A 25,713-nucleotide genomic window follows, 5' to 3' on the forward strand; every position below is an offset into this window, starting at 1 on the left:
TATGTCGTGGGAATGACACGACTTTACCAGTGTTGCAAAATAATGGAAAAGGGTATGCTAACTCACAGCTAGTTAGCAGCTACAAGGATTCCAAGGAACAGGAGGGCTGTGTACCGGGTAATACATCTACAAGTGGTAGTCCTCCCTGGAACTCTCTGGGTGCAAAGCCTAAGAGTAAATCATTTCCATGGGATTTGGTAGGACGGATAACAGGCAGAGCCCAGAGCTCCGAAATCTGTGATGCGACCGGCTGGCCTGCATTGTTATCACCCAGGAAGAGCGCCTCTTCAACCCCTATTCATACTAGGAAACAGCGGTGGACAGCTGCTAAAGGGAGAATTACAAACAATCCTCCTAAACCACCAAGTGTGCCAATCCAGAACAGATACGCTCCGCTGACCGAGAACCGGAGATCTGATGACCTGGATAACCTGTCCTCTTCACGCAGCAGGGTAAGGACCAATAGCTACTCTAAAAGTAAAAGGCTAGAGGGAAAGCTAACGACTGGGCCTGAAACTCTAATTGTGGGTGACTCTGCTGTAAGAGATGTAAAAGGTCTGTGTAATAAGAACAACACCAAAGTACTCTGTTTCCCAAGGATGTGGTCTCTGACTTGGCTGAGAAGATCCTGCATATTGGGGCTGAACATCCGACTGTGAAGAATGTGGTACTGCACATTGGAACAAATGATGTTGTGAAACAACAGTCAGAAGTGCTGAAAGAAGACTTTAAATGTTTGTTGGAAACTGCCAGCTCTCTAAATGCAGAGGTGTTCATCAGTGGCCCTCTACCGCCAGTCAGAAGAGGAGTGGAGAGATTCAGCAGATTGTTTGCACTGAACACCTGGCTTTCAACGGCCTGTACTGACCATTCTGTTCCTTTTATTGACAATTTTAACTTTTTCTGGGATCGCAGACATCTTTCAAGGCAAATGGAGTTTGCCTGAACAAGTCAGGAGTGAAATTGTTTATCTCTAACATATTCAACTGCCTGCGTCATCAATCTGTTCCCTCTGCCAAGGACAAGCGGCAAGAGGAATCAAAACACGAGAAAGACACAACACATCACGCAGAAAACCCTGAAGAATTATCACTGCACCCGCCTGAGGAATGTTCTGATTATGGGAGACCTATGAGACAAATGGAGGAGTCTCCACTGCCCGTCACCCCCCCTGTCAACGCCTTTGAGGATACTCCGTTCACCCTTTCACCCTCGCCCACCCTCCTGGAGATCGATGAACACACAAAGGAGATACAGAGGGTTGGCACCGATTCCTTCCTGGAGTTCAAAGACCAAACGAAGGCGATACGCAGGGCTGGCACCATGTCCTTTACCCCCGCTCCTCAACGACGCCCACCAAAATCACCGCGGAGACGCGCACCATCTCCCCCGTCCTCATCACCGCGCCTACGTCAACCACCTCCCCCCCCTGGCAGCATGTCCTCTACCCCCGCACCATCTCGCCCGTCTCCATCACCGTGCCTACGTCGACCACCTCCCCTCCCTTCGAGGGGGCATCTGCAGTCTCCGAAGCCTGATAAGGATGTGTGTGTACAAAACACAACAAACTCTTACTGATATGTGCTGAGTCCAGGCTCAAGGGCGTATGGCACTCTCAACTCTTTCCAGGACATGTCGGGGCCCTGCCTGCCAGTAGCTTTGCCGATATCTGTGTTGATAGGTAATAGATTAAGAGCGGTGAATCATAGAAACAGGAAGCGCTCAAACGTTTGTGTGAGTGTATCTAATTTAGCAGTGATTCCATGTCAGCCACAGCTTGTTACAAAAAACATGACTGATAGTGTGTTTAACAAACTTAAACTAGCTTTATTAAATGTCAGGTCTTTGGCAGGAAAAACATTTTTAATCAATGATTTTATCACTGAGCACAATCTCGATTTTATGTTTTTAACAGAAACTTGGATTGAACAAAATAACAGTGCAGCTGTTCTTATCGAATCAACCCCTCCCAACTTTAGTTTTATGAGTCAGGAAAGAATGCATAAGAAAGGGGGTGGAGTTGCTATTCTGTTCAATGATTCCCTTCAATGCAGGAAGACATCGTATGGAAACTTTGCTTCTTTTGAATATGTGGCCCTTCAGCTGAAATGCTCCTCTCGAGCTCTGTTCCTAAATATCTATAGACCACCCAAATACTGTGCAAGCTTTTTTGATGACTTTACTGAACTACTGTCTATAGTGTGTATTGACTTTGACCGTCTAGTCATTGTTGGTGATTTTAACATCCATGTTGACAACCCCCAGGACAGAGGGGCTAAAGAACTGTTTTGTGTTCTTGATAGCTATGGACTGACTCAGCATGTGACGGAGCCCACGCACAATAAGGGGCACACTCTGGACTTAATTATCTCAAAGGGTGTGAATATCTCTAAGGTTGTGGTGACTGATGTTGCACTCTCTGACCATTCCTGTGTTTTCTTTGAGAGCTCTATTTCTGTTCACAAAAATGTTCAAAAAGAGGTAACCACAAAGCGATATTTAACTGAAAATACTAGGGAAATGTTTACTCAGAATTTCTCTTCCACACTTGCCCCTGCTAACATCTCAGCAAATGAGCTAGTAGATCATTTTAATTCAAAAATTAAAAATGTTATAGATGCCATTGCTCCAGCTAGGTTAAAGGAAGTGTCTGTCAAGAAAATATCTCCATGGAGAAAGGCCATGACCGTGAAAACAGAAAAAAGAGAATGTCGAAAAGCTGAACGCAGGTGGCGAAAAACAAATCTCCAGGTTCACTTTGAAATCTCTAAAGAGAGACTTGGCCTTTATAATTTGGAATTGAAAAACGCACGACAATCGTTCTTCTCTGACATCATTACCAAAAACAAAAACAACGCACGTGCCTTGTTTGCTACCGTCGACAGACTAACTAACCCCCCAGTGTCAGTAGCCTCTGAATTTCTATCCACCAGGGCGTGCAATGATTTTGCCTTTTTCACTGACAAAATTCAGAAAATCAGACAAGCAGTCAGTGCCTCTGCATCAGGAACAGCTAATGTGTTGTCCCTATCTCCACTTACCATCAATTCAGACATCATGACACAATTCCATCAGATTAATGATAAAAACCTAGAGGACATTATTCAACTTCTGAAATCCTCCTCCTGCTGCCTTGATATTATTCCAACAGGATTTTTCAAAGATGTTTTTCGTTGCATGGCCTCAGATCTACTTCATATAGTAAACAAATCTCTTCACTCAGGTATTGTTCCACAGGCCCTGAAAACTGCAGTCATTAAACCGCTCTTAAAAAAGAATAATCTAGATGCTTCAGTAATGAACAATTACAGGCCCATATCAAACCTCCCATTTCTAGGTAAAATCATTGAAAAAGTTGTTTTTCAACAGTTGAGTAATTTCTTGCATTTAAATAACTGTTTTGATGTGTTCCAGTCAGGCTTTCGTCCAAACCACAGCACTGAGACTGCTCTTGTAAAGGTCTTTAATGACATCCACTTAAACACAGACAGTGGCAGAACTTCAGTGTTAGTATTATTAGATCTCAATGCTGCGTTTGACACTGTTGACCACAGCATATTACTAGACCGACTGGAGAACTGGGTGGGACTTTCGGAAACAGTTCTAAATTGGTTTGAATCCTACTTAAAGGACAGAAACAACTTTGTTTCTATAGGTAAATACACATCTGAGTTGACAAATATGACATGTGGGGTTCCTCAAGGCTCCATCTTGGGGCCTCTTCTCTTTAACATCTACATGCTACCACTGGCTCAGATAATGAAGAACAACAAAATAAGTTACCATAGCTATGCAGATGACACACAAATTTACGTGACAATTTCACCAGGAGACTATGCTCCAATTCAAACACTGAGTAAGTGCATTGAACAAATCAATGACTGGATGTGTCAGAACTTTCTCCAATTAAACAAAGAGAAAACTGAGGTAATGGTTTTTGGAGCCAAGTCAGAACGTATAAAAGTTAGCACTGAGCTTCAGTGTGCAATGTTCAAAACAACAGATAAAGCCAGAAATCTAGGTGTAGTCATGGACTCTGACCTGAGTTTCAACAGTCACATTAAAACTGTTACTAAATCAGCCTACTATCACCTAAAGAATATATCTAGGATTAAAAGACTAATGTCACAGCAGGATTTGGAAAAACTTGTCCATGCTTTTATCTTCAGTAGACTCGACTACTGCAATGGTGTCTTCACAGGTCTCACTAAAAAATCTATTAGGAAGCTGCAGCTGATTCAGAACGCCGCTGCTCGAGTCCTCACTAACACTAAGAAAGTGGATCACTCCTGTTCTGAAGTCTTTACACTGGCTTCCTGTGTGTCAAAGAATACATTTCTAAATACTGCTGCTGGTTTATAAAGCACTGAATGGTTTAGGCCCAAAATACATTTCTGACCTCCTGCTAAATGATGAACCATCCAGATCTCTCAGGTCTTCAGGGACTGGTCCGCTTTCTGTCCCCAGAGTCAGAACTAAACATGGTAAGGACCTTCCTTTTTGATAAAGCTTATAGTTAGGGCTGATTAGATCCAGCCCCTAGTTTTGCTGATATAGGCTTAGTTTGTCGGGGGACATCTTACTTCTTCCTTCTCTCTGTCTATACCTGTGTACTCTCATGTTCCGATTAACCCAGCTTCCCCAAATGTCTTTCTTTTTGGTGTCTATATACGCCGGGATCCAGAGTCATGGATGATCCTGCGCTCCTCTGTCCTGGATCGCGAGCCCTGGATCTTGAGTCGTGGCTGTGGTCCTGGATCATAGGTCCTGGATGGATATCCTCGTGGATTCATCTTCCTATTATACACACATGCATTTCCAAACATTTGGACTACCTATGTTGCAAATGTATTATCTTTTCAATTTACACACGGCATCTATTGCACGTCTGTCCGTCCTGGGAGAGGGATCCCTCCTCTGTTGCTCTCCCTGAGGTTTCTCCCATTTTTCCCTTTAAACTGTGGGTTTTCTCCGGAAGTTTTTCCTTGTACGATGTGAGGGTCTAAGGACAGAGGGTGTCGTATTGTCATACTGATATTTTGTACAAACTGTGAAGTCCACTGAGACAAATGTAACATTTGTGATATTGGGCTATATAAATAAACATTGATTGATTGATTGATTGATAAAGCAGCGTTCAGTTATTATGCTCCAAGTATCTGGAACAAACTCCCAGAAACCTGCAGGTCCGCTACAACTCTGACTACTTTTAAATCCAGGCTGAAGACTTTTCTTTTTGTCGCTGCTTTTAATTGAACTATTCATATCTTAGACTGCACTGTAACTTTTATCCATGTACTTTTTCTTTTAATGTTTAATTGACTGCCATGTATTTTTTTCTTTTAATGTTTATTTTATTAGCTTTTCTTTTTAATGACTGATTTTAAATGCCATTTTCTTAATCTCTTTCATTTTTTGTAAAGCACTTTGAATTGCCTTGTGTTGAAAAGTGCTATATAAATAAACTTGCCTTGCCTTGCCTTGCCTTGCCTTGCCTTCCTCCTCAGGTGTCTCACATCCTGAACGTGGCCTTCGGCGTGGAGAACGTGTTTCCTGACCTCTTCATCTATAAGACGGTCAGCATTCTGGATCATCCCGACGCCGACGTGCTGCTCCACCTGACGGACATCTGCAGCTTCATCCAGCAGGCCCGCAGCGAGGTGACTCTCAACACATTATATCAACGTTGTGCATTCATAGTCCTCAGAACTAGAGAGGTGACGTCATGTGACCGAGCCGTAGTTCCTTTAGAGCCCAGCATTAGCCTCCTTTAGCTTAGCGGTGGTGACGTGAAGTCATGTGACCGAGCTGTAGTTCCTTTATAGCCCAACATTAGCCTCCTTTAGCTTAGTGGTGGTGACGTGAAGTCATGTGACCGTGCTGTAGTTCCTTTATAGCCCAACATTAGCCTCCTTTAGCTTAGCGGTGGTGACGTGAAGTCATGTGACCGTGCTGTAGTTCCTTTATAGCCCAACATTAGCCTCCTTTAGTTTAGCGGTGGTGACGTGAAGTCATGTGACCGTGCTGTAGTTCCTTTATAGCCCAACATTAGCCACCTTTAGCTTAGCGGTGGTGACGTGAAGTCATGTGACCGTGCTGTAGTTCCTTTATAGCCCAACATTAGCCTCCTTTAGCTTAGCGGTGGTGACGTGAAGTCATGTGACCGTGCTGTAGTTCCTTTATAGCCCAGCATTAGCCACCTTTAGCTTAGCGGTGGTGACGTGAAGTCATGTGACTGAGCTGTAGTTCATTTAGAGCCCAGCATTAGCCTCCTTTAGCTTAGCGGTGGTGGCGTGAAGTCATGTGACCGTGCTGTAGTTCCTTTATAGCCCAACATTAGCCACCTTTAGCTTAGCGGTGGTGACGTGAAGTCATGTGACCGTGCTGTAGTTCCTTTATAGCCCAACATTAGCCGCCTTTAGCTTAGCGGTGGTGACGTGAAGTCATGTGACCGTGCTGTAGTTCCTTTATAGCCCAACATTAGCCTCCTTTAGCTTAGCGGTGGTGGCGTGAAGTCATGTGACCGTGCTGTAGTTCCTTTATAACAGGGTTGCCAACTTTGGGTACCTGGCTGGAGTGAGATTTTGATATCATGGGTTTAATTACACATCTGCGCACGAAATGACTGCTATCGTGTCAGTAGCGGGACCTTAGCATATAGGATATACAATATATATAAATACACAATATTGGACACAGACTATAAAGGGCACACAGTTTCATTCACTAATCAAAGTCAAACACATCTTTGTTTCCACTGTTTTATTGTGTGCCTGTCGCGATAAGCAACTAATTGACTTATCGGCTCCGGAGTATTTTTGTTGGGTAATCTATGGTAGGGCTAACCCATACAGTGGTGGGGCTCAAGTCAGTATTTGTAATGTAATTACATACACGCTCCCCTTGAGAGTGAAACGCCACGCGTGAGGTTTAGATTATTTCCCTGTCTCAATCCAAATTGAACTGTATGAAATAAAAAGGCACATTTGTCTTGTAGTAAATAAAAAGGGCGACCTGGAGCCAATCCTGCAATGTTCCCACAGGTGAAAGAGTTGACATGCTGAAAACCCAACCCCTGCAGGGGGGTCTGGGGGGATTCTCCCCCAGGAGATCTTTTGAAATATTAACATATAAAATACACATTCTGGTACTCTCTTGAGAAGACAAATAAATACATCTATTAATACACGACATATTTAAATGAAGCTGAACCTGCTGAACCTTCTCTCCTCACAAAGAGAAGAGGCTGTGAATTACTTTACATTGTGGATAAGGGTGGATAGCCCCCATTGTTCTGTGTGTCAAAATGAAAGACAGCCCACACACCTATCAATCATCAAACCGTGGGGTCTTATTTCATTACGTGTTGATTTCTATCAACACGTAATGTTGTATCGATGTATATAGAGATGTACTACAGCAAAAGTATTCTCCGTCGGGACTTCCTGCAACAACACCACGCCGTTATCTTGATTCTGATTGGCCAGAAGACATTATCACATCAGATTAGATGTTCTATTGAGAAGACGATCACTGCGTGACAACAGTTTTCAAAACCGTTTCTAGTCTTCGGTATTCTTGTTTTGGCGTGAGAATTGTTTGGGCAGCGTGAGAGCGTGAGATTGAGAGTGAAAGCGTGTGTCACACGCCAGATGCGTGAGAGTTGGCAACCCTGCTTTATAACACAACATTAGCCTCCTTTAGCTTAGCGGTGGTGACGTGAAGTCATGTGACCGTGCTGTAGTTCCTTTATTGCCCAGCATTAGCCTCCTTTAGCTTAGCGGTGGTGACGTGAAGTCATGTGACCGTGCTGTAGTTCCTTTATAGCCCAGCATTAGCCTCCTTTAGCTTAGCGGTGGTGACGTGAAGTCATGTGACCGTGCTGTAGTTCCTTTATAGCCCAACATTAGCCTCCTTTAGCTTAGCGGTGGTGACGTGAAGTCATGTGACCGTGCTGTAGTTCCTTTAGAGCCCAGCATTAGCCTCCTTTAGCTTAGCGGTGGTGGCGTGAAGTAATGTGACCGTGCTGTGGTTCCTTTATAGCCCAACATTAGCCTCCTTTAGCTTAGCGGTGGTGACGTGAAGTCATGTGACCGTGCTGTAGTTCCTTTAGAGCCCAGCATTAGCCTCCTTTAGCTTAGCGGTGGTGACGTGAAGTAATGTGACCGTGCTGTGGTTGCTTTATAGCCCAACATTAGCCTCCTTTAGCTTAGCGGTGGTGACGTGAAGTCATGTGACCGTGCTGTAGTTCCTTTAGAGCCCAGCATTAGCCTCCTTTAGCTTAGCGGTGGTGACGTGAAGTCATGTGACCGTGCTGTAGTTCCTTTATAGCCCAACATTAGCCTCCTTTAGTTTAGCGGTGGTGACGTGAAGTCATGTGACTGTGCTGTAGTTCCTTTATAGCCCAACATTAGCCACCTTTAGCTTAGCGGTGGTGACGTGAAGTCATGTGACCGTGCTGTAGTTCCTTTATAGCCCAACATTAGCCTCCTTTAGCTTAGCGGTGGTGACGTGAAGTCATGTGACCGTGCTGTAGTTCCTTTATAGCCCAGCATTAGCCACCTTTAGCTTAGCGGTGGTGACGTGAAGTCATGTGACTGAGCTGTAGTTCATTTAGAGCCCAGCATTAGCCTCCTTTAGCTTAGCGGTGGTGGCGTGAAGTCATGTGACCGTGCTGTAGTTCCTTTATAGCCCAACATTAGCCACCTTTAGCTTAGCGGTGGTGACGTGAAGTCATGTGACCGTGCTGTAGTTCCTTTATAGCCCAACATTAGCCGCCTTTAGCTTAGCGGTGGTGACGTGAAGTCATGTGACCGTGCTGTAGTTCCTTTATAGCCCAACATTAGCCTCCTTTAGCTTAGCGGTGGTGGCGTGAAGTCATGTGACCGTGCTGTAGTTCCTTTATAACAGGGTTGCCAACTTTGGGTACCTGGCTGGAGTGAGATTTTGATATCATGGGTTTAATTACACATCTGCGCACGAAATGACTGCTATCGTGTCAGTAGCGGGACCTTAGCATATAGGATATACAATATATATAAATACACAATATTGGACACAGACTATAAAGGGCACACAGTTTCATTCACTAATCAAAGTCAAACACATCTTTGTTTCCACTGTTTTATTGTGTGCCTGTCGCGATAAGCAACTAATTGACTTATCGGCTCCGGAGTATTTTTGTTGGGTAATCTATGGTAGGGCTAACCCATACAGTGGTGGGGCTCAAGTCAGTATTTGTAATGTAATTACATACACGCTCCCCTTGAGAGTGAAACGCCACGCGTGAGGTTTAGATTATTTCCCTGTCTCAATCCAAATTGAACTGTATGAAATAAAAAGGCACATTTGTCTTGTAGTAAATAAAAAGGGCGACCTGGAGCCAATCCTGCAATGTTCCCACAGGTGAAAGAGTTGACATGCTGAAAACCCAACCCCTGCAGGGGGGTCTGGGGGGATTCTCCCCCAGGAGATCTTTTGAAATATTAACATATAAAATACACATTCTGGTACTCTCTTGAGAAGACAAATAAATACATCTATTAATACACGACATATTTAAATGAAGCTGAACCTGCTGAACCTTCTCTCCTCACAAAGAGAAGAGGCTGTGAATTACTTTACATTGTGGATAAGGGTGGATAGCCCCCATTGTTCTGTGTGTCAAAATGAAAGACAGCCCACACACCTATCAATCATCAAACCGTGGGGTCTTATTTCATTACGTGTTGATTTCTATCAACACGTAATGTTGTATCGATGTATATAGAGATGTACTACAGCAAAAGTATTCTCCGTCGGGACTTCCTGCAACAACACCACGCCGTTATCTTGATTCTGATTGGCCAGAAGACATTATCACATCAGATTAGATGTTCTATTGAGAAGACGATCACTGCGTGACAACAGTTTTCAAAACCGTTTCTAGTCTTCGGTATTCTTGTTTTGGCGTGAGAATTGTTTGGGCAGCGTGAGAGCGTGAGATTGAGAGTGAAAGCGTGTGTCACACGCCAGATGCGTGAGAGTTGGCAACCCTGCTTTATAACACAACATTAGCCTCCTTTAGCTTAGCGGTGGTGACGTGAAATCATGTGACCGTGCTGTAGTTCCTTTATTGCCCAGCATTAGCCTCCTTTAGCTTAGCGGTGGTGACGTGAAGTCATGTGACCGTGCTGTAGTTCCTTTATAGCCCAGCATTAGCCTCCTTTAGCTTAGCGGTGGTGACGTGAAGTCATGTGACCGTGCTGTAGTTCCTTTATAGCCCAACATTAGCCTCCTTTAGCTTAGCGGTGGTGACGTGAAGTCATGTGACCGTGCTGTAGTTCCTTTAGAGCCCAGCATTAGCCTCCTTTAGCTTAGCGGTGGTGGCGTGAAGTAATGTGACCGTGCTGTGGTTCCTTTATAGCCCAACATTAGCCTCCTTTAGCTTAGCGGTGGTGACGTGAAGTCATGTGACCGTGCTGTAGTTCCTTTAGAGCCCAGCATTAGCCTCCTTTAGCTTAGCGGTGGTGACGTGAAGTAATGTGACCGTGCTGTGGTTGCTTTATAGCCCAACATTAGCCTCCTTTAGCTTAGCGGTGGTGACGTGAAGTCATGTGACCGTGCTGTAGTTCCTTTAGAGCCCAGCATTAGCCTCCTTTAGCTTAGCGGTGGTGACGTGAAGTAATGTGACCGTGCTGTGGTTCCTTTATAGCCCAACATTAGCCACCTTTAGCTTAGCGGTGGTGACGTGAAGTCATGTGACCGTGCTGTAGTTCCTTTAGAGCCCAGCATTAGCCTCCTTTAGCTTAGTGGTGGTGACGTGAAGTCATGTGACCGTGCTGTAGTTCCTTTAGAGCCCAACATTAGCCGCCTTTAGCTTAGCGGTGGTGACGTGAAGTCATGTGACCGTGCTGTAGTTCCTTTAGAGCCCAACATTAGCCGCCTTTAGCTTAGCGGTGGTGACGTGAAGTCATGTGACCGTGCTGTAGTTCCTTTATAGCCCAACATTAGCCACCTTTAGCTTTGCGGTGGTGACGTGAAGTCATGTGACCGTGCTGTAGTTCCTTTAGAGCCCAGCATTAGCCTCCTTTAGCTTAGCGGTGGTGACGTGAAGTAATGTGACCGTGCTGTAGTTCCTTTATAGCCCAACATTAGCCACCTTTAGCTTAGCGGTGGTGACGTGAAGTAATGTGACCGTGCTGTGGTTCCTTTATAGCCCAACATTAGCCACCTTTAGCTTAGCGGTGGTGACGTGAAGTCATGTGACCGTGCTGTAGTTCCTTTAGAGCCCAGCATTAGCCTCCTTCAGCTTAGTGGTGGTGACGTGAAGTCATGTGACCGTGCTGTAGTTCCTTTAGAGCCCAACATTAGCCACCTTTAGCTTAGCGGTGGTGACGTGAAGTAATGTGACCGTGCTGTGGTTCCTTTATAGCCCAACATTAGCCACCTTTAGCTTAGCAGTGGTGACGTGAAGTCATGTGACCGTGCTGTAGTTCCTTTAGAGCCCAGCATTAGCCTCCTTTAGCTTAGTGGTGGTGACGTGAAGTCATGTGACCGTGCTGTAGTTCCTTTAGAGCCCAACATTAGCCGCCTTTAGCTTAGCGGTGGTGACGTGAAGTCATGTGACCGTGCTGTAGTTCCTTTAGAGCCCAACATTAGCCGCCTTTAGCTTAGCGGTGGTGACGTGAAGTCATGTGACCGTGCTGTAGTTCCTTTATAGCCCAACATTAGCCACCTTTAGCTTAGCGGTGGTGACGTGAAGTCATGTGACGGTGCTGTAGTTCCTTTAGAGCCCAGCATTAGCCTCCTTTAGCTTAGTGGTGGTGACGTGAAGTCATGTGACCGTGCTGTAGTTCCTTTAGAGCCCAGCATTAGCCGCCTTTAGCTTTTTACTTCAGAAATATAAAGTGGTGTTAGCATGTGGAGATTATCCTGCTGAAGTAAACGTGTAAGTATCATAAACAGTATTTAGAAATTCAGCCTCTATGAAGATAGACGGCAAGCATGATCATTTCTGACGTGGAGCTAATCTGAACTAAAACAGTGTATACTGCTTTGAACAGCTATTTCTGCAGTGACACTTTTCTAACACATAATATCAGCATCCTTAGAGAGGTTGTTAGAAAACTCTCCCTGGTCCCCGGCTTGAGCTTAATCTCAGGATCCATGTATCTGTGGTCCTCTCCAGAATGGAAGGAGTCATCACAAACAGAGCATCAACTAGTTCCTGAACAGTGTCCTTCACATGCTGATATCCAAGAGAGGGAGTTACACAGTCACAAGATGGAGGAATACCGGTTCTTGTAGGAAATCATAAATCCTGCCATCTACAAAATACTGAGTTTTTCTCTCAATCGGTAAAATCTGACTTTTTCTCAAAAAACCATCTGCCTCAAACAGTCCTGATGCTCTTCTAAGTAATCACACATCCTGTCATGAACACAGCTACAGTTGATACCTTTGTTATCAGGTTACTCTCATACTGGAAGAGCACATTCAGTGTTTTCCCAACAGATATCCCTCTTTTCTTATTCGAGAAGAGAATCCTGTCAATCGAGAAGTGTTTTGTTTTTTATTCTTGGTAGATATTCGGAAAAATCACTTGAGACTGACTCCAAACTCAATCCAATCCATCTAGCACTTTAAAACCTTCCGACCAAAGTGCTGTACAGAGAGATGAGCTCACACAACATAAAATAAATACATTTAAAATAAAAGATAAACACAAAACAAACCAGAATAAACGTAATCATAACAAAATAAAAAACAGCCATATAATAAAAACAATAGATAATAAATAAAAGCCATGTTGAAGGACATCTCATTTCTCTAAATGCACATCGAGGATGGAGGCTCTCTGGAGGAGCTATGATCGAGGAGACACTGGCCCTTTCTCATTTCTCTAACTCCCCTCCTCGACTCCTATCCTCGATACTTAGTCCCGCCCACAGGAGATGCGAGCGGAGGAGCCGAGGAGGGGAACCGAGGAGAGAGGAGGGGAAGCAGCAGGCGGTTAGAGAAATGAGAACTCCTCTCCTCTGAGCGGTCATTTTAAAGAGACGTCCATCAATGATGACAGGAGGCACAGCAGCCCTCTGTCTGATGGACAGATGTGTTCATGACGACTTATATATTTACTTTGATTCATTCACAGTGCGGTATAATGAGACAATAACAGGCTACAGATGTGGACACACACACACACACACACACACACACACACACACACACACACACACACACACACACACACACACACACACACACACACACCTACACACTGTACCACACACACCTACAGCTCCTAAAGCATCATCAGGCTGCAGCCGTTGTGTATTTTATTTTGTGAAGCACTAAATGCTCTTAGAAACATCTGGACTCTTTGTTTGTAGATATCTACTAAACTACAGCAAAGAGAGTCGGCCTGTTCTACTGAGTGATATATATGATACACACTGCTCTGCTTTCTGCACGGACCTCACAGCTGTTCTCTCTGGAAACATCTTATCGCGATGAGAGCAGTTTCTAAAATAATATCCAGGGGATGCATGCAGAGCTGTGATTGGCTGAGATAAGTCCGGCCGTGCGTCACGACGCTTTGAAACATCTCTGTTCCCGGAAATGCATCCACGAAGGAGCCGAGGAGGACCCATCAGTGTCTCCTCGGTTAGAGCTCCTCCAGAGAGCCTCCTCTCTCCTCTCTCCTCGGTTAGAGCTCCTCCAGAGAGCCTCCTCTCTCCTCGGTTAGAGCTCCTCCAGAGAGCCTCCTCTCTCCTCTCTCCTCGGTTATAGCTCCTCCAGAGAGCCTCCTCTCTCCTCTCTCCTCGGTTAGAGCTCCTCCAGAGAGCCTCCTCTCTCCTCTCTCCTCGGTTAGAGCTCCTCCAGAGAGCCTCCTCTCTCCTTGGTTAGAGCTCCTCCAGAGAGCCTCCTCTCTCCTCTCTCCTCGGTTAGAGCTCCTCCAGAGAGCCTCCTCTCTCCTCTCTCCTCGGTTAGAGCTCCTCCAGAGAGCCTCCTCTCTCCTCTCTCCTCGGTTAGAGCTCCTCCAGAGAGCCTCCTCTCTCCTCTCTCCTCTCTCCTCGGTTAGAGCTCCTCCAGAGAGCCTCCTCTCTCCTCTCTCCTCGGTTAGAGCTCCTCCAGAGAGCCTCCTCTCTCCTCGGTTAGAGCTCCTCCAGAGAGCCTCCTCGACGCTCGATCCTCGGTCCTCGAAGTGCATTTAGAGAAATGAGATGTCCTTCAACATGGCGCGCTAAAATTCATTTCCGGGTCACTACCGGAGGACCGAGGAGTCGAGGAGTCGAGGAGGGGGATTTGATGAAATGAGAAAGGGCCTAAGTTTCATCAAATTAAATCCAGAAGTTTTTCAAAACAAACAGAAAGAGCCGAACGTCCTCGCTGGATGAAGGTGAGAGCTGCTGCAGCTCAGGTGAAAACAAACGACCGGATCAAGTCCAACAACAGGACCTAAAATCCCATAATCCCATAAACCCAAGGGATTATGGGAATAAGGAGGTCGATTTAAGTGTTTTAAAAACGAGGTTAACATGCGACACGTGTTTGGACATCTCCTCTCTCCTGCTCTGAATAATACATGACATGCTTCGTTTGTTCATGCTTTATTAAACAGATCACATCTCAGTGTCATGCAAGCTTTTAGCGGCTCACCTTAACATGACACCCACACACACACACACAGACACAGACACACACACACACACACACCACACACACACACACACACACACACACACACACACACACACACACACCACACACACACACACACACACACAGACACATACACACACACACACACACACCACACACACACACCACACACACCACACACACACACACACACACACACACAGACACACAGACACACACACACATACCATGTATACATCACTTCAGGGGACATTGCATTGACTTACATGCATTTCCTGGAGACTTATCCTAACCTTAACCATAACCAACACATTCCTAACCCTTAACCTTACCCTAACCCTTACCCTTAACCTTACCCTTAACCTAACCCTAAACCTAACCAAGTCTTCACCCTAAAATTAATGATTTCCCTCATGGGGACCTCGCATTGTGTCCCCATAAGGGAAGCCAGTCCCCACACATGACTATGTAAACAGATTTAGGTCCCCACAAGTATAGTAATGCTAGACACACACACACACACACACACACACACACACACACACACACACACACACACACACACACACACACACACACACACACACACACACACACACACACACACAGCAATTCATTAGGCCGTCATTAGGGGTGTATGATTACAGGGTTACAGGAAGTGTGTGTGTTCATTATGATATGTTTCAATGTGTGTATGCGGTAATTCCAGCCTTGATAATCAAACTGATGCTTTTACTTTGAAAAGCAGTGTCAGATTACCCAGCAGGCCATCTGGCTGGTAATGACTCACCATTACATCCACAGCATCATGTGACTGGTGTACGTGCTCAACAGGTTTTGTAAAAAATGTCTTAATAATGCATCATAAATAAACTCTGGTGTTTCTACCCTCATTAGAAGCCATGCCTTGGCCATACCTGAGCTTTAGACCTTTAAAGCCAACCATTTCAGCCCAAAACCTGAGATTTAAATTAGTTTTTTTGGACAATAATACAGTTTGCGTGTCGAATTCTATCAAATCTTTCAGATCTGTAATTTAGTTTTTACGACAGCTTTTTTTTATCGTTTTATCTACACTTATTGTGATGCTAGGCGATCTGATGTGTCGTTAAGGTATACAGCACATCTTCAAGCTTTTACCCGTTTGATCCCAATTCAATTACAATATCTGGGTTTACAACGTTAAATACAACTTGTAAAATGAAATAGTTGTTTAGTGATTGGCAAACAAGCTATTCTGTTGTTTTGGAATGAGGACATGAAGCACATTCTCACGATTTCAACCACTTTTCTTTGTATATTTCTACTCAAAACTCACAAACCTTTGGGACGTTTCTTGTCTGCTCTTCTTTACCCGTCCCCTCTCTGCGGTCACATGATCATTTTTATAGACGTTTCTCAGCGGACTGAAAACAGGTTCACAGCTGTTGTGTTTACGTCCGTGAGAGGGAGCAGAGAGGCTGTAATGAGAAGCTAATGGACACAAACAAACATCTATTTACTAACCCCAACATCAGTGTGAGAGCGTGTGGTGTGTGTTAGTCTGTGGAGACCTCTAACGTTCAGAGAGCGTCACTGCAGGAGTATTTTCACCTGCACACGCATTTATATGCAGAGTAGAGTGTGAGGCTGGCATTAAATACTGTGAGTGGTTTCAAACCCATCGATCCTCTCTCTCATGATTCACTCTGATGCCTTCATAAGACATCTGCACATCCTGCTGGTTAGCGACTGTGTTTTATCAATAGAAAAATATGTTCTTGACGACTTCCTCCATATTTTCTGTCTTTATTAAATGGTGGACCATTCCTCTGTCATTGCTGTTTGAACACCTAACTGCAATGCATTGTGGGTGCACCCCTTTGTTAAAGTCTGCAGACTTTAGGTGTTTATAAAGGACTCAAACTGTCTGCGACTGAGCCCTCGAACACTTGTGTTTAAGTCAGAGTGTGATTTAAAAACTGGCTACTTATTCTAAAACACTCAAGTAGAATCTATCCAAATAATCTGTGAAGGCCTTCCTGAAGTAAATATATATATATATAAATATATACATATTCACAAATGATGCTATTACCCAAAGTGACGAATCAAAATGTTGCCAAATTTGTTATTTTTGATTATAAAAAAAAAAAAAAACATAATCTAAAAACAAATCTGCCAATCTGAGCAAATAACTTTCATTCCTTTTAAAACTTTCTTTTAAAGAAAAGTGGTCGTAGTAGTATGAGACAGTACGTTGATCAAGTACTCAAAATGTTTTGCTAACACTCGTGCATTTATTTATTTTACGCTGACGTTAAATTGACTGGACTTCTTTCTGCGGATTGATATGACTGTGCATAGCCCTCCTTAGCAACGGTCTGTTCTCCTTAGCAACGGTCTGTTAGTGAAAATGAACAACCTCTGGAATGTCCAAATTGACCAATCAGAAGCGAGTATTCAACTAAGCTGTGTAATAAAAGATGATAACACAGTACATCTGTAATTTTGAAATGAATGATTGCTGCTCTGATATCCACATGTCCCCCTCAGAAAGGCGTGGTTTTGGTCCACTGCAACGCCGGTGTGTCCCGGGCTCCGGCGGTGGTGATTGGCTACCTGATGTCATGTGACGGCCAGTCCTTTGATGCTGCTCTCTCATTGGTCCAATCAGCCCGCCCGGTCTCCTCCCCAAACCCCGGCTTCCTGGAACAACTGAGGGGCTTCCAAACGCTCAACGGGTCCAAACACTGAGACGAAAGAAACAAGTTTGATTTGAATCAGACATTTTGTGTAATTCATAATGTTTGGGCTTGTTGCATTGTGGGATGAAATCGTTCCTGCACGGGCTTGATGGTCCAGGATAAAAACAGCTGATTATAAGGCATGCAAGGTTGAACAAACATATATAACACATTCTTAAATGCTTTTTCTTTTAGAGACCGGTCTCTCTTTGCTCCAGCAGTATATATATTAGATGTGGTTTTTGTTTGATCAGTGTTATGCGTTTTGGTGCTGTTGTTGACTCTGTGTTTTGTTAATAAAGTTTAATCTTTGTGGAAATTCATCTCTGATTTCAGAGCGGTGCATGGCAGCCATAAACTTCCTAAAGTTTTATTTCAAAAAATTAAAATGAATACGAAATGTTTCGAGAATTAGTTTGGAGTTTGAAACCGTCTTTAAAAGATTCCTTTTCTTGATATCCATCACTATCAATACATATTTGAACTGCAGAAGCTACTATTGATCCACTGCTTGATTCAACTTCATTCCCAAAATGTCTTCAATCATTTGAACATTTCAACTTTTTTTTCTCAACTTTTTAAAATCTTTTCTCCCAAAAACTTCTCAACTTCTTAATGTTTTTGCAAAAAATCTTTCTTAAAGTCACCTATCATGCTATCTTTAGGCAATAGCATGGGTCTCAGATATATGTAAAAAACATGTCTATGAAGTGTTTTGCTCCAAACACCAAACAGATCATTCTAGCCACGCCTCATATCCCTCTATTTCACTTCCTGTTTCTAAAGTGCTGATTTGGGGATAAAGCTTTAAAGAGGAGGGGTCTGAGCTCATGCGGGACCCGGCAGCTACTGTCTAAACTAAATGCTGCCGTGATGAAACGCCATATCATGGATTATCAAGGATTCTCTCTGAAACAGTTTGGAGCTCAAAGGCTTTCTCTCTTGCCGGTTATACCACAAGGTGAGTTCCTTTCTACTTCCTGCTTCTTCACACACATGCGCTCCAGTACAGGTTAGCTCTGAGTGTTAGCGATGCTAATGTAAACACCGACCATATTACGTCCAAACAGTCGGCCATTGTTTCTGATAGCAACGTTTCTGATTGGGCCGTGGGTCCACATTTCAGATATTACGTCATATCGGACGCAAATCTGGATCAGCTCCGTAGTTCCCCGTTTTTAGAGATTTGGGTACGGAGGAAAAGAGAGAGGGTTTATTTCCTGACGCTGCGTGAGTTCCCTGATGCACCGGGGACACATGGTGATGGAGAGAAGACATCACAACGTGCATTTTGCACGATAGGTCCCCTTTATTATGAGAGTAAATGTTAGGATTACATTTGAGATGTTGAAAATAAACCAGATTAACTGCATTCATCTTGTTTTGCACATCAATGAAGTCTTCCTCTTCCCTCCACCTGATGCGTGACCCTCCTCTTCCTCCTCTTCCTCCTCTTCATCGTGCTGTAAACACTCAAAGTCTGAAGAGAGGAAACACTCACAGATCGGAGCAACATGTGCACGGAAACAGCAGGAGGAAGATGTCTCTGCAACATGTGAGGAAAGCACCCTCCTCCTCCTCCTCCTCCTCCTCCTCCTCCTCCTCCTCCTCCTCCTCCTCCTCCTCCTCCTCCTCCTCCTCCTCCTCCTCTTCCTCTTCGGGGGGCTTCTGCTGACGATGGGCTCTTTCTGCACCGCTCTGGACAGAAAGATGATCGTTGTGACGGTGAAGCCTCCGGGGGACGCTTCAGTCCAAACTCTCACAGGTCAGATCTTTATATCTCTGTGTTATCACTTTGACCAAAGGTAACGCTTTGCATTACGTGTCGCAATCTTTTGAATCTTGAACTTGAAGTTTGCACATATTGTTCTGGTCCAAGCACTATTTGTATTTCATTTCCATTAAGTTGGGAAGTGGGTTTTATGTTGGCAGTTTAGGAACAAATACTGTAAACAAAAAACATTAAATAAATGAATATAAAAACGTGTTTCCTCGGGAGGAGTCTCCGGCTCAAACTCACAGGTCGGATCGCCATGTTGTTCTCCTTTATATCTGCACTGTTCGTGTCCAGTGTTATTATTATGCTGCTGTGTTATCTTTGTAACTCTTGAATTTCCTTCGGGGTAAATCAAGTCTTATCTGTGTTATAACTTTATCCAAATCAATGACCTTTTGAATCTAGGACTTCAAGTTTGCACACATCCTTCTGGTATTTTATTTCATTTCCATTAAGTTGGGAAGTGGGTTTAGGAACAAACACTGTCAAAAACACTAATAGAAAAATAAAAAGATAGATAAATAATAAATAAATAAATAATAATGAACAAATAAATCATCTCTGAAGAAATACAGTTTAATAGAAAGTAAAATTAAATGGGTTGAAATCATTTGTTGTGGAATAACTGACCTGGAAATGAAAGTTTTTACAATCTTCATAATATATTCAGATGATTAATTCATTAAACTGTTTATTGTTCCTTACGTTGGATTGTTTATTTTAACTGTGATAATAAAGAGCTTTTCCTGTGCTCACCTTCGATGGCAAAAACACATCTGACACACTTTATAATTCAAAAGCATTTTGAATATCCTAAAATAAGTTTAAATCTAGTAAATAATCCTAAATGTAATAAAACATGTTGTCTTTTGTCAGCTGACAGAAGGTCTAATAATAATCTCTCAGCTCTGCCCATGTTGTTCTACTTGTTTCCTGAGCGGCCTGTTGACGAACAAAGACCTGAATATATTACTAAAACACACACACACACACACACTCCGCCAGCCGCCCATGAGATCGACTTTAATTGTCTCTTCAGTGTGTTACTGATTATGAAGAACCAATTAACAGTCAATTAGCTCGCTGGCCAATCAGATGGTCAGATGGTTACCGTGAGGGTTTGTTTACAACTACAAGAGCAGCTCTGTGGGACAATACGGACACACACACACACACACACACACACACACACACACACACACACACACACACACACACACACACACACACACACACACACACCGTAACACACACAAATGAACCTAATGACAAAGGGAAAGCACTGCTGCTTTGTAAGAAGCTGAATAAACTGCAGCCTTTGGTTTAGCTTTTTGTCCCCATCTTGTTTTTTTCACCAGAAGTGACAGGAGAGGGTGGAGCTAAGCACAAACAAACACTAAACAATACTTTTTAGAGAACAAAATGTTAGAAATGACTAGCATGAAGTGAAAACACACTTGGAAAGAGTCAGATGTAAGACAAGGACAAAACGTTTGGTATAGCGACCTGTCAATCACAAGGAAGCCCCGCCCTAAAGCTAACCCTGCTTTAACATCTATTTTACTAAAGGGTACCACAATTAAGAAGAATGAGAAATAGAGATTGAGACCATAAACTTATTAGGAAAATGTTCATTGAGGTAAAAAAGCAAGGTCATTTTCTCGTACTTCTATTCAATCTGACTTATTTTTGCAACCAGTTGAATCGCACCAAGTTTAAGGCACTTCTGCTTTTACATTTCAACTTTCTTTTTTACATCTTGACCTTGCAATGAATTGACGATGAACTCACCAGGACAAATGTGAATGAGGTAGTCAACTAAGTGAGAAGTAGGAATATTTTCAGTGGTGTCGCCCCAAGGTCCTCAGAAAAGTTCATGCATTTAAATTTAAAGGGAATCTATCATGCAAAATGCACTTTTGTACGTCTTTTATACATGAATATGTGTCCCCGGTGTGACTGGGAACTCTCCAAGTTTCAGAAAACACAACCCTCTCTCTTTTCCTCCATACCCAAATCTCTAAAAACGGGGCTGCAACGGATCTGATACAGACTGATCCAGATTTGAAATATCTCTGACGTCAGAAACAAGGAGCTCCGCCTATATGGGCAACTCTCCACCTATCAGGGGAATGGGGGGTTGCGTGGCATGGTAACAGCATGGTAACAGCATGGTAACAGCATGGTAACAGCACGCTCGTTCCTCACCCCCCTCCTTTGCCGGGGGGCGTGGTCAGCTGCAGCTCATTTGCCACAGAATCAGCCCTTGCAAAAACAGGGCTGGAATAGAGCAAATAGAGCGAAATGAGGCATGGTTAAAATGCAGGATCTGTTTGGTATTTTGAAAGAAAAACTTCACAGACATGTTTTATATAGGCATGGCCCTACAATATATTATTCAAATATAGCATGATAGGTCCACTTTAAGTCATAAGTTAAATAAAACATACTTAATTCAAGCCAAACAATGATTTTTCACTGAACCTAACCAAGTTCTTTTTCTGTGTTTTTGTTATAATATACAACAATTAACCCCTAGTTTTAAAGGTCCCATGTCATGGCCATTTCTACTGATCATAATTCCATTGTTGAGGTCTACTAGAATAGATGTACATTGTTCAATGTTCCAAACTCACATTGGTTTCTCACAGCATCTCTGTATAGTATGTGTATTCACTCTCTGTCCTACACGGCTTGTTGGAACCCTACACTGCGTTGCTACCCCAGGTCCTAAACTGTAATGTAAATGCGCCACGGCCTCGGACGGCCAGCGAGGCAGCCTGAGGCCTGAGCGAGGACGCTTAGGTACGCTTAAATGGGGCTACCCCGCTGCAGTGGAAATGTGCCATGTGTGTGTGCTTACACACAGACTCACAGCATCGCCGCGTCCTGCCGTCTCACCCCTAGATTCCACCGGGTCCGTCTGCGGCGCGTTTCAGAAGCATTTCAGAAGCGGAGCGTCTTGCCTGCCTGCTCGCAGTTTTTGTTGATTTGGGCATGTTTCCTGGACAGGCTACTTTGTACAGACAAAGTTAATAATAATTGTAATATCCCAGTTATAAACGACATGAATCAAAGATGTGTTGCTGCATTTTAGTGGTAAAAAAATGCATTCATCATCATAATTATTCTATATATATAATGTACACAGTGCCTGTAAACCGGAGGAGAACACAGCCCCACCTAGTGTCAGCAGAAAGTATTACAATAATGATTACAACAAAATGCAAAAAATAAATTAAAATATATATAAAATATATTTTAAGATCATGTTTAATCATCGGATTCGTCTCATTGCTGTTTTAGTCTGTGTTCTTCTAATTAGTGTCTACAGTGTGTGCCTATTGAGCTGTTTAGAGCCATGTGGGACAAAACCCGATCCTGCCCCTCCCTCTCACTGTCTAAGTGAACGGTGACTGTAAAAACTACACTGCGCATGCTCAGAGTATTTTCCTATTTAATGTGTGTGGCAAACAAATAATGACCATAGGGGCATAGAGCTGCCATCCCCACCATACGTCATCTCACATCATTCAGAGCTGATTGGCTGTAAGTACGTGTGCCACGAAAAGTGTGGAGGAGGAGAGAGACGCGTCCTAAAACCAGGAAGTAAGCTGCGCATGGCTTCCCTCCACAAAAAAGCAATGAGATTTCTCCATAGAATTTTAGAAAATAGCTCGAAATAAGATCTGTGGGAAACGTACCTGTTAGATAAATGCACGTTTTGTTCAGCCGGATAATATCCACATGTCTACCCTACTTTTATCATTTTCGAATCATAAATCCATCATTTAGATTTATGATAGACTTTTGAAACTACAAGAACATGAGGAGGATTTTTACAAAAAAGTAATAGAGATTTTTGTCCAGAAGGATAGGCAAATGGACTGCATCTTCAAGTCAAGGTAAGACCACCATTTTATTGAAGATGGGATCTTACTAAGAGAACAATTCAATATTTAAATGATAAAATTACATTTTTTGGGTATCCTTCTGTTGAACTGTCTGTTTAAAATTAATTGAAGCATCAGACTAAAGAGGCTTTTGCAAATAATATTATATATTGATTTAGGTCAAAATATAATATTTGTAAACCTGAAGAGTCAGAGCCTCACCAGCCATGAACCTCACTGCAGAAGCTTATAGACATCTAAGTTTGTTGTGCCCCACCACTTTTGTACATATAAAAACGCCACTGCCAACGAGGCGTTCTGGGGCAGCACAGACAGGTCTTCTCTGTGTTAGAGTTTTACTCGCTACAGGGTGTACTTTGAGGGTTGTATGGAGTCAGATTTGGGTCAATATTCTAGCGCGCAAAACAAGCTACTCACGAGCGGAAAATGTGCTTTTACACGCACATGAAATGAGCCTCGCACGCAGATTAAACCCCCGCGAGCGGCTATGCGCTCGCTCGCGAGAGAGACAGCCCTCTTGTATGGCGTTATATTTGTGCCTTTATCCTGAGCACGCAATGAAACATGTTGAGCATAGAAAATGCTATTGAGCGCCCACTTGAACATTTTTGAGCACAGAGAAATATATTTTCTCGTAAAACTCCTGCTCCGTGCGCAAGCAGACCGCTGCACGCGCTCTCTCTCCCCCGCTCGCTCGACCTGTGCGCGCTCAGCTTTGCCTGCGCTCGCTCAAGTTGTCACAGCGTTACAAATGTGCCACAAAACCAACCAATCGGAGAACTCGAGAAGGTCAATTCTGATTGGCTGGTCGTCTCCAATCATATCTTCTATCTGAGATGAGAGAGGGATTTTCGGTTGCCATCAGGCTGTTGATGTTCTTATTACACATCCATCGTTGACATTTACAGGACATGACAGACTCGAATGAAGAGAATAGTACGCCACAGTGTCAGGTGAGTTATACATTTCTAGTTTTCTGATATCACGTTATTGTTTGCAATGCCTGAGTTTGCTAGCCGGCAACATAGCTATAGGGGTAGTTTAAGAAAACCGCTAACAAACCGTAGCATACATGTACATGAACCCTTCTGAGGTATTGATTACTTGCTGTAAGCATTAGAGGTGGCAGAATGACAAAACATGTTTCTCTCTCTATCACAATGTTGGGAGCCGCTCGCGGGGGTTTAATCTGCGCGCGAGGGTCATTTCATGCGCGTGTAAAAGCACATTTTCCGCTCGTGAGTAGCTTGTTTTGCGCGCTAGAATATTGACCCAAATCTGACTCCATAGTTTGTGACTCTGCAGACCGTTTACATGCAGAAAAAGCTACATAACACACAAGGGGACGGGTAAGAACCGAACAGGTTTTAACAACTGAATGGCCAGCAGAGGGACACACACACACACACACACACACACACACACACACACACACACACACACACACACACACACACACACACACACACACACACACACACACACACACACACACACACACACACACACACACACACACACACACACGCACGCGCACACACAGTCTTATTTTATTCTCTTACACCTTGCAGCCATGTTCCTAGTCACCTCTCCTCTTGGCTTTCTTATTAATATCATCAACCATAAAATGCTCTGAAACAAAGGTGACGTTGAACCTCAGATCAGCAGCTGATTATAACGTCTTGTTGTTTCTCTCAGAGCACAACAGTGAGTTTGGTTTTATAGATGTAATAAAGTCAGTGCAGTAAAAATAGAAAGTGAAATATTTCAACCTGACATTCACATCCTGTTTGCAGAATGATCCAGCTCCTTTTTAATTTCACTTCTTTTAGCCCACGTCTATTTTTGGGTCTGACGTCTTTTGCAATTTGCGAGGTTCAGTTTTATGAGGAACATTTCCTCTAAAGAGCAGGTGGAGAAAAAGGAGAAAGGAAGGTTAAAGTCAGAGAGAAAGTAATAAAATCTCCCTCAATATCATCCAATGACTGCTGTGTCCAATGTCCTTCAATCTACTGCTTTGTAAGTTACTTAAAAGTCTCCTATCATGCAAAATGCACTTTCTGATGTATTCTCTACATCAACATGTATCCCCGGTGCAGAGGTTGCGCTACACTTTTTCGCTGGCCGTCATTTTGACGGACAGGATCGTAAAACTTCTGTCAAAATCCAGAATGACCCGTCGGCCTTTACACAACTCTGACGGGGGGGGGGAAAGCATGCTCGTGAACTGTCAACGGGGGTGGGGGGGGGGGGACAGTTCGCATGCGCCGTGTTGTGCATGGCTGCTGCACCTCGCGGAAGCGTGCACAGCGTAAAGCCGAAACAGACATTTCAATGATTTGTACGGCACAGTTAGGTTTGGAAACGGTTTGATTTCCTTTTTGGAGGGCATGCATAACACCGGAGCCTCGCTGCGGGGAAACTTTGGCGCTGTTCCGAGTTTGTTCTAATCTGTCAAAATGACGGACTGCTTTCAGATTTGTCCGTCATTGTTAAAAAAAATCCGTCATAGACGGAAAATATTCGGTTAACGCGACCTCTGCCCCGGTGTGTCCCCGGTGTGTCCCCGGTGTGTCCCCGGTGTGTCCCCGGTGTGTCCCCGGTGTGTCCCCGGTGTCCCCCCCGGTGTGTCCCCATGTGTCTCCGGTGT

At 43.7% G+C, this 25,713-nt stretch overlaps 1 protein-coding gene across 1 annotated transcript in view; it reads left to right on the forward strand.

The window, feature by feature from the left end:
- The window catches only part of dusp19a (dual specificity phosphatase 19a), a 35,408-nt gene extending 17,772 nt beyond the window's left edge, over positions 1–17,636 (forward strand). Inside the window, exons 4-5 of the mRNA XM_034228940.1 lie at positions 5,508–5,660; positions 17,182–17,636. Coding sequence (XP_034084831.1) covers positions 5,508–5,660; positions 17,182–17,382 — 354 coding nt within the window. The 3' untranslated portion in view covers positions 17,383–17,636. The remainder of the gene's footprint in view (positions 1–5,507; positions 5,661–17,181) is intronic.
- The last annotated feature ends 8,077 nt before the right edge of the window (positions 17,637–25,713 follow it).

This window comes from Gymnodraco acuticeps, unplaced genomic scaffold, assembly GCF_902827175.1.
Source record: "Gymnodraco acuticeps unplaced genomic scaffold, fGymAcu1.1, whole genome shotgun sequence".
Lineage (NCBI taxonomy): Eukaryota > Metazoa > Chordata > Actinopteri > Perciformes > Bathydraconidae > Gymnodraco > Gymnodraco acuticeps.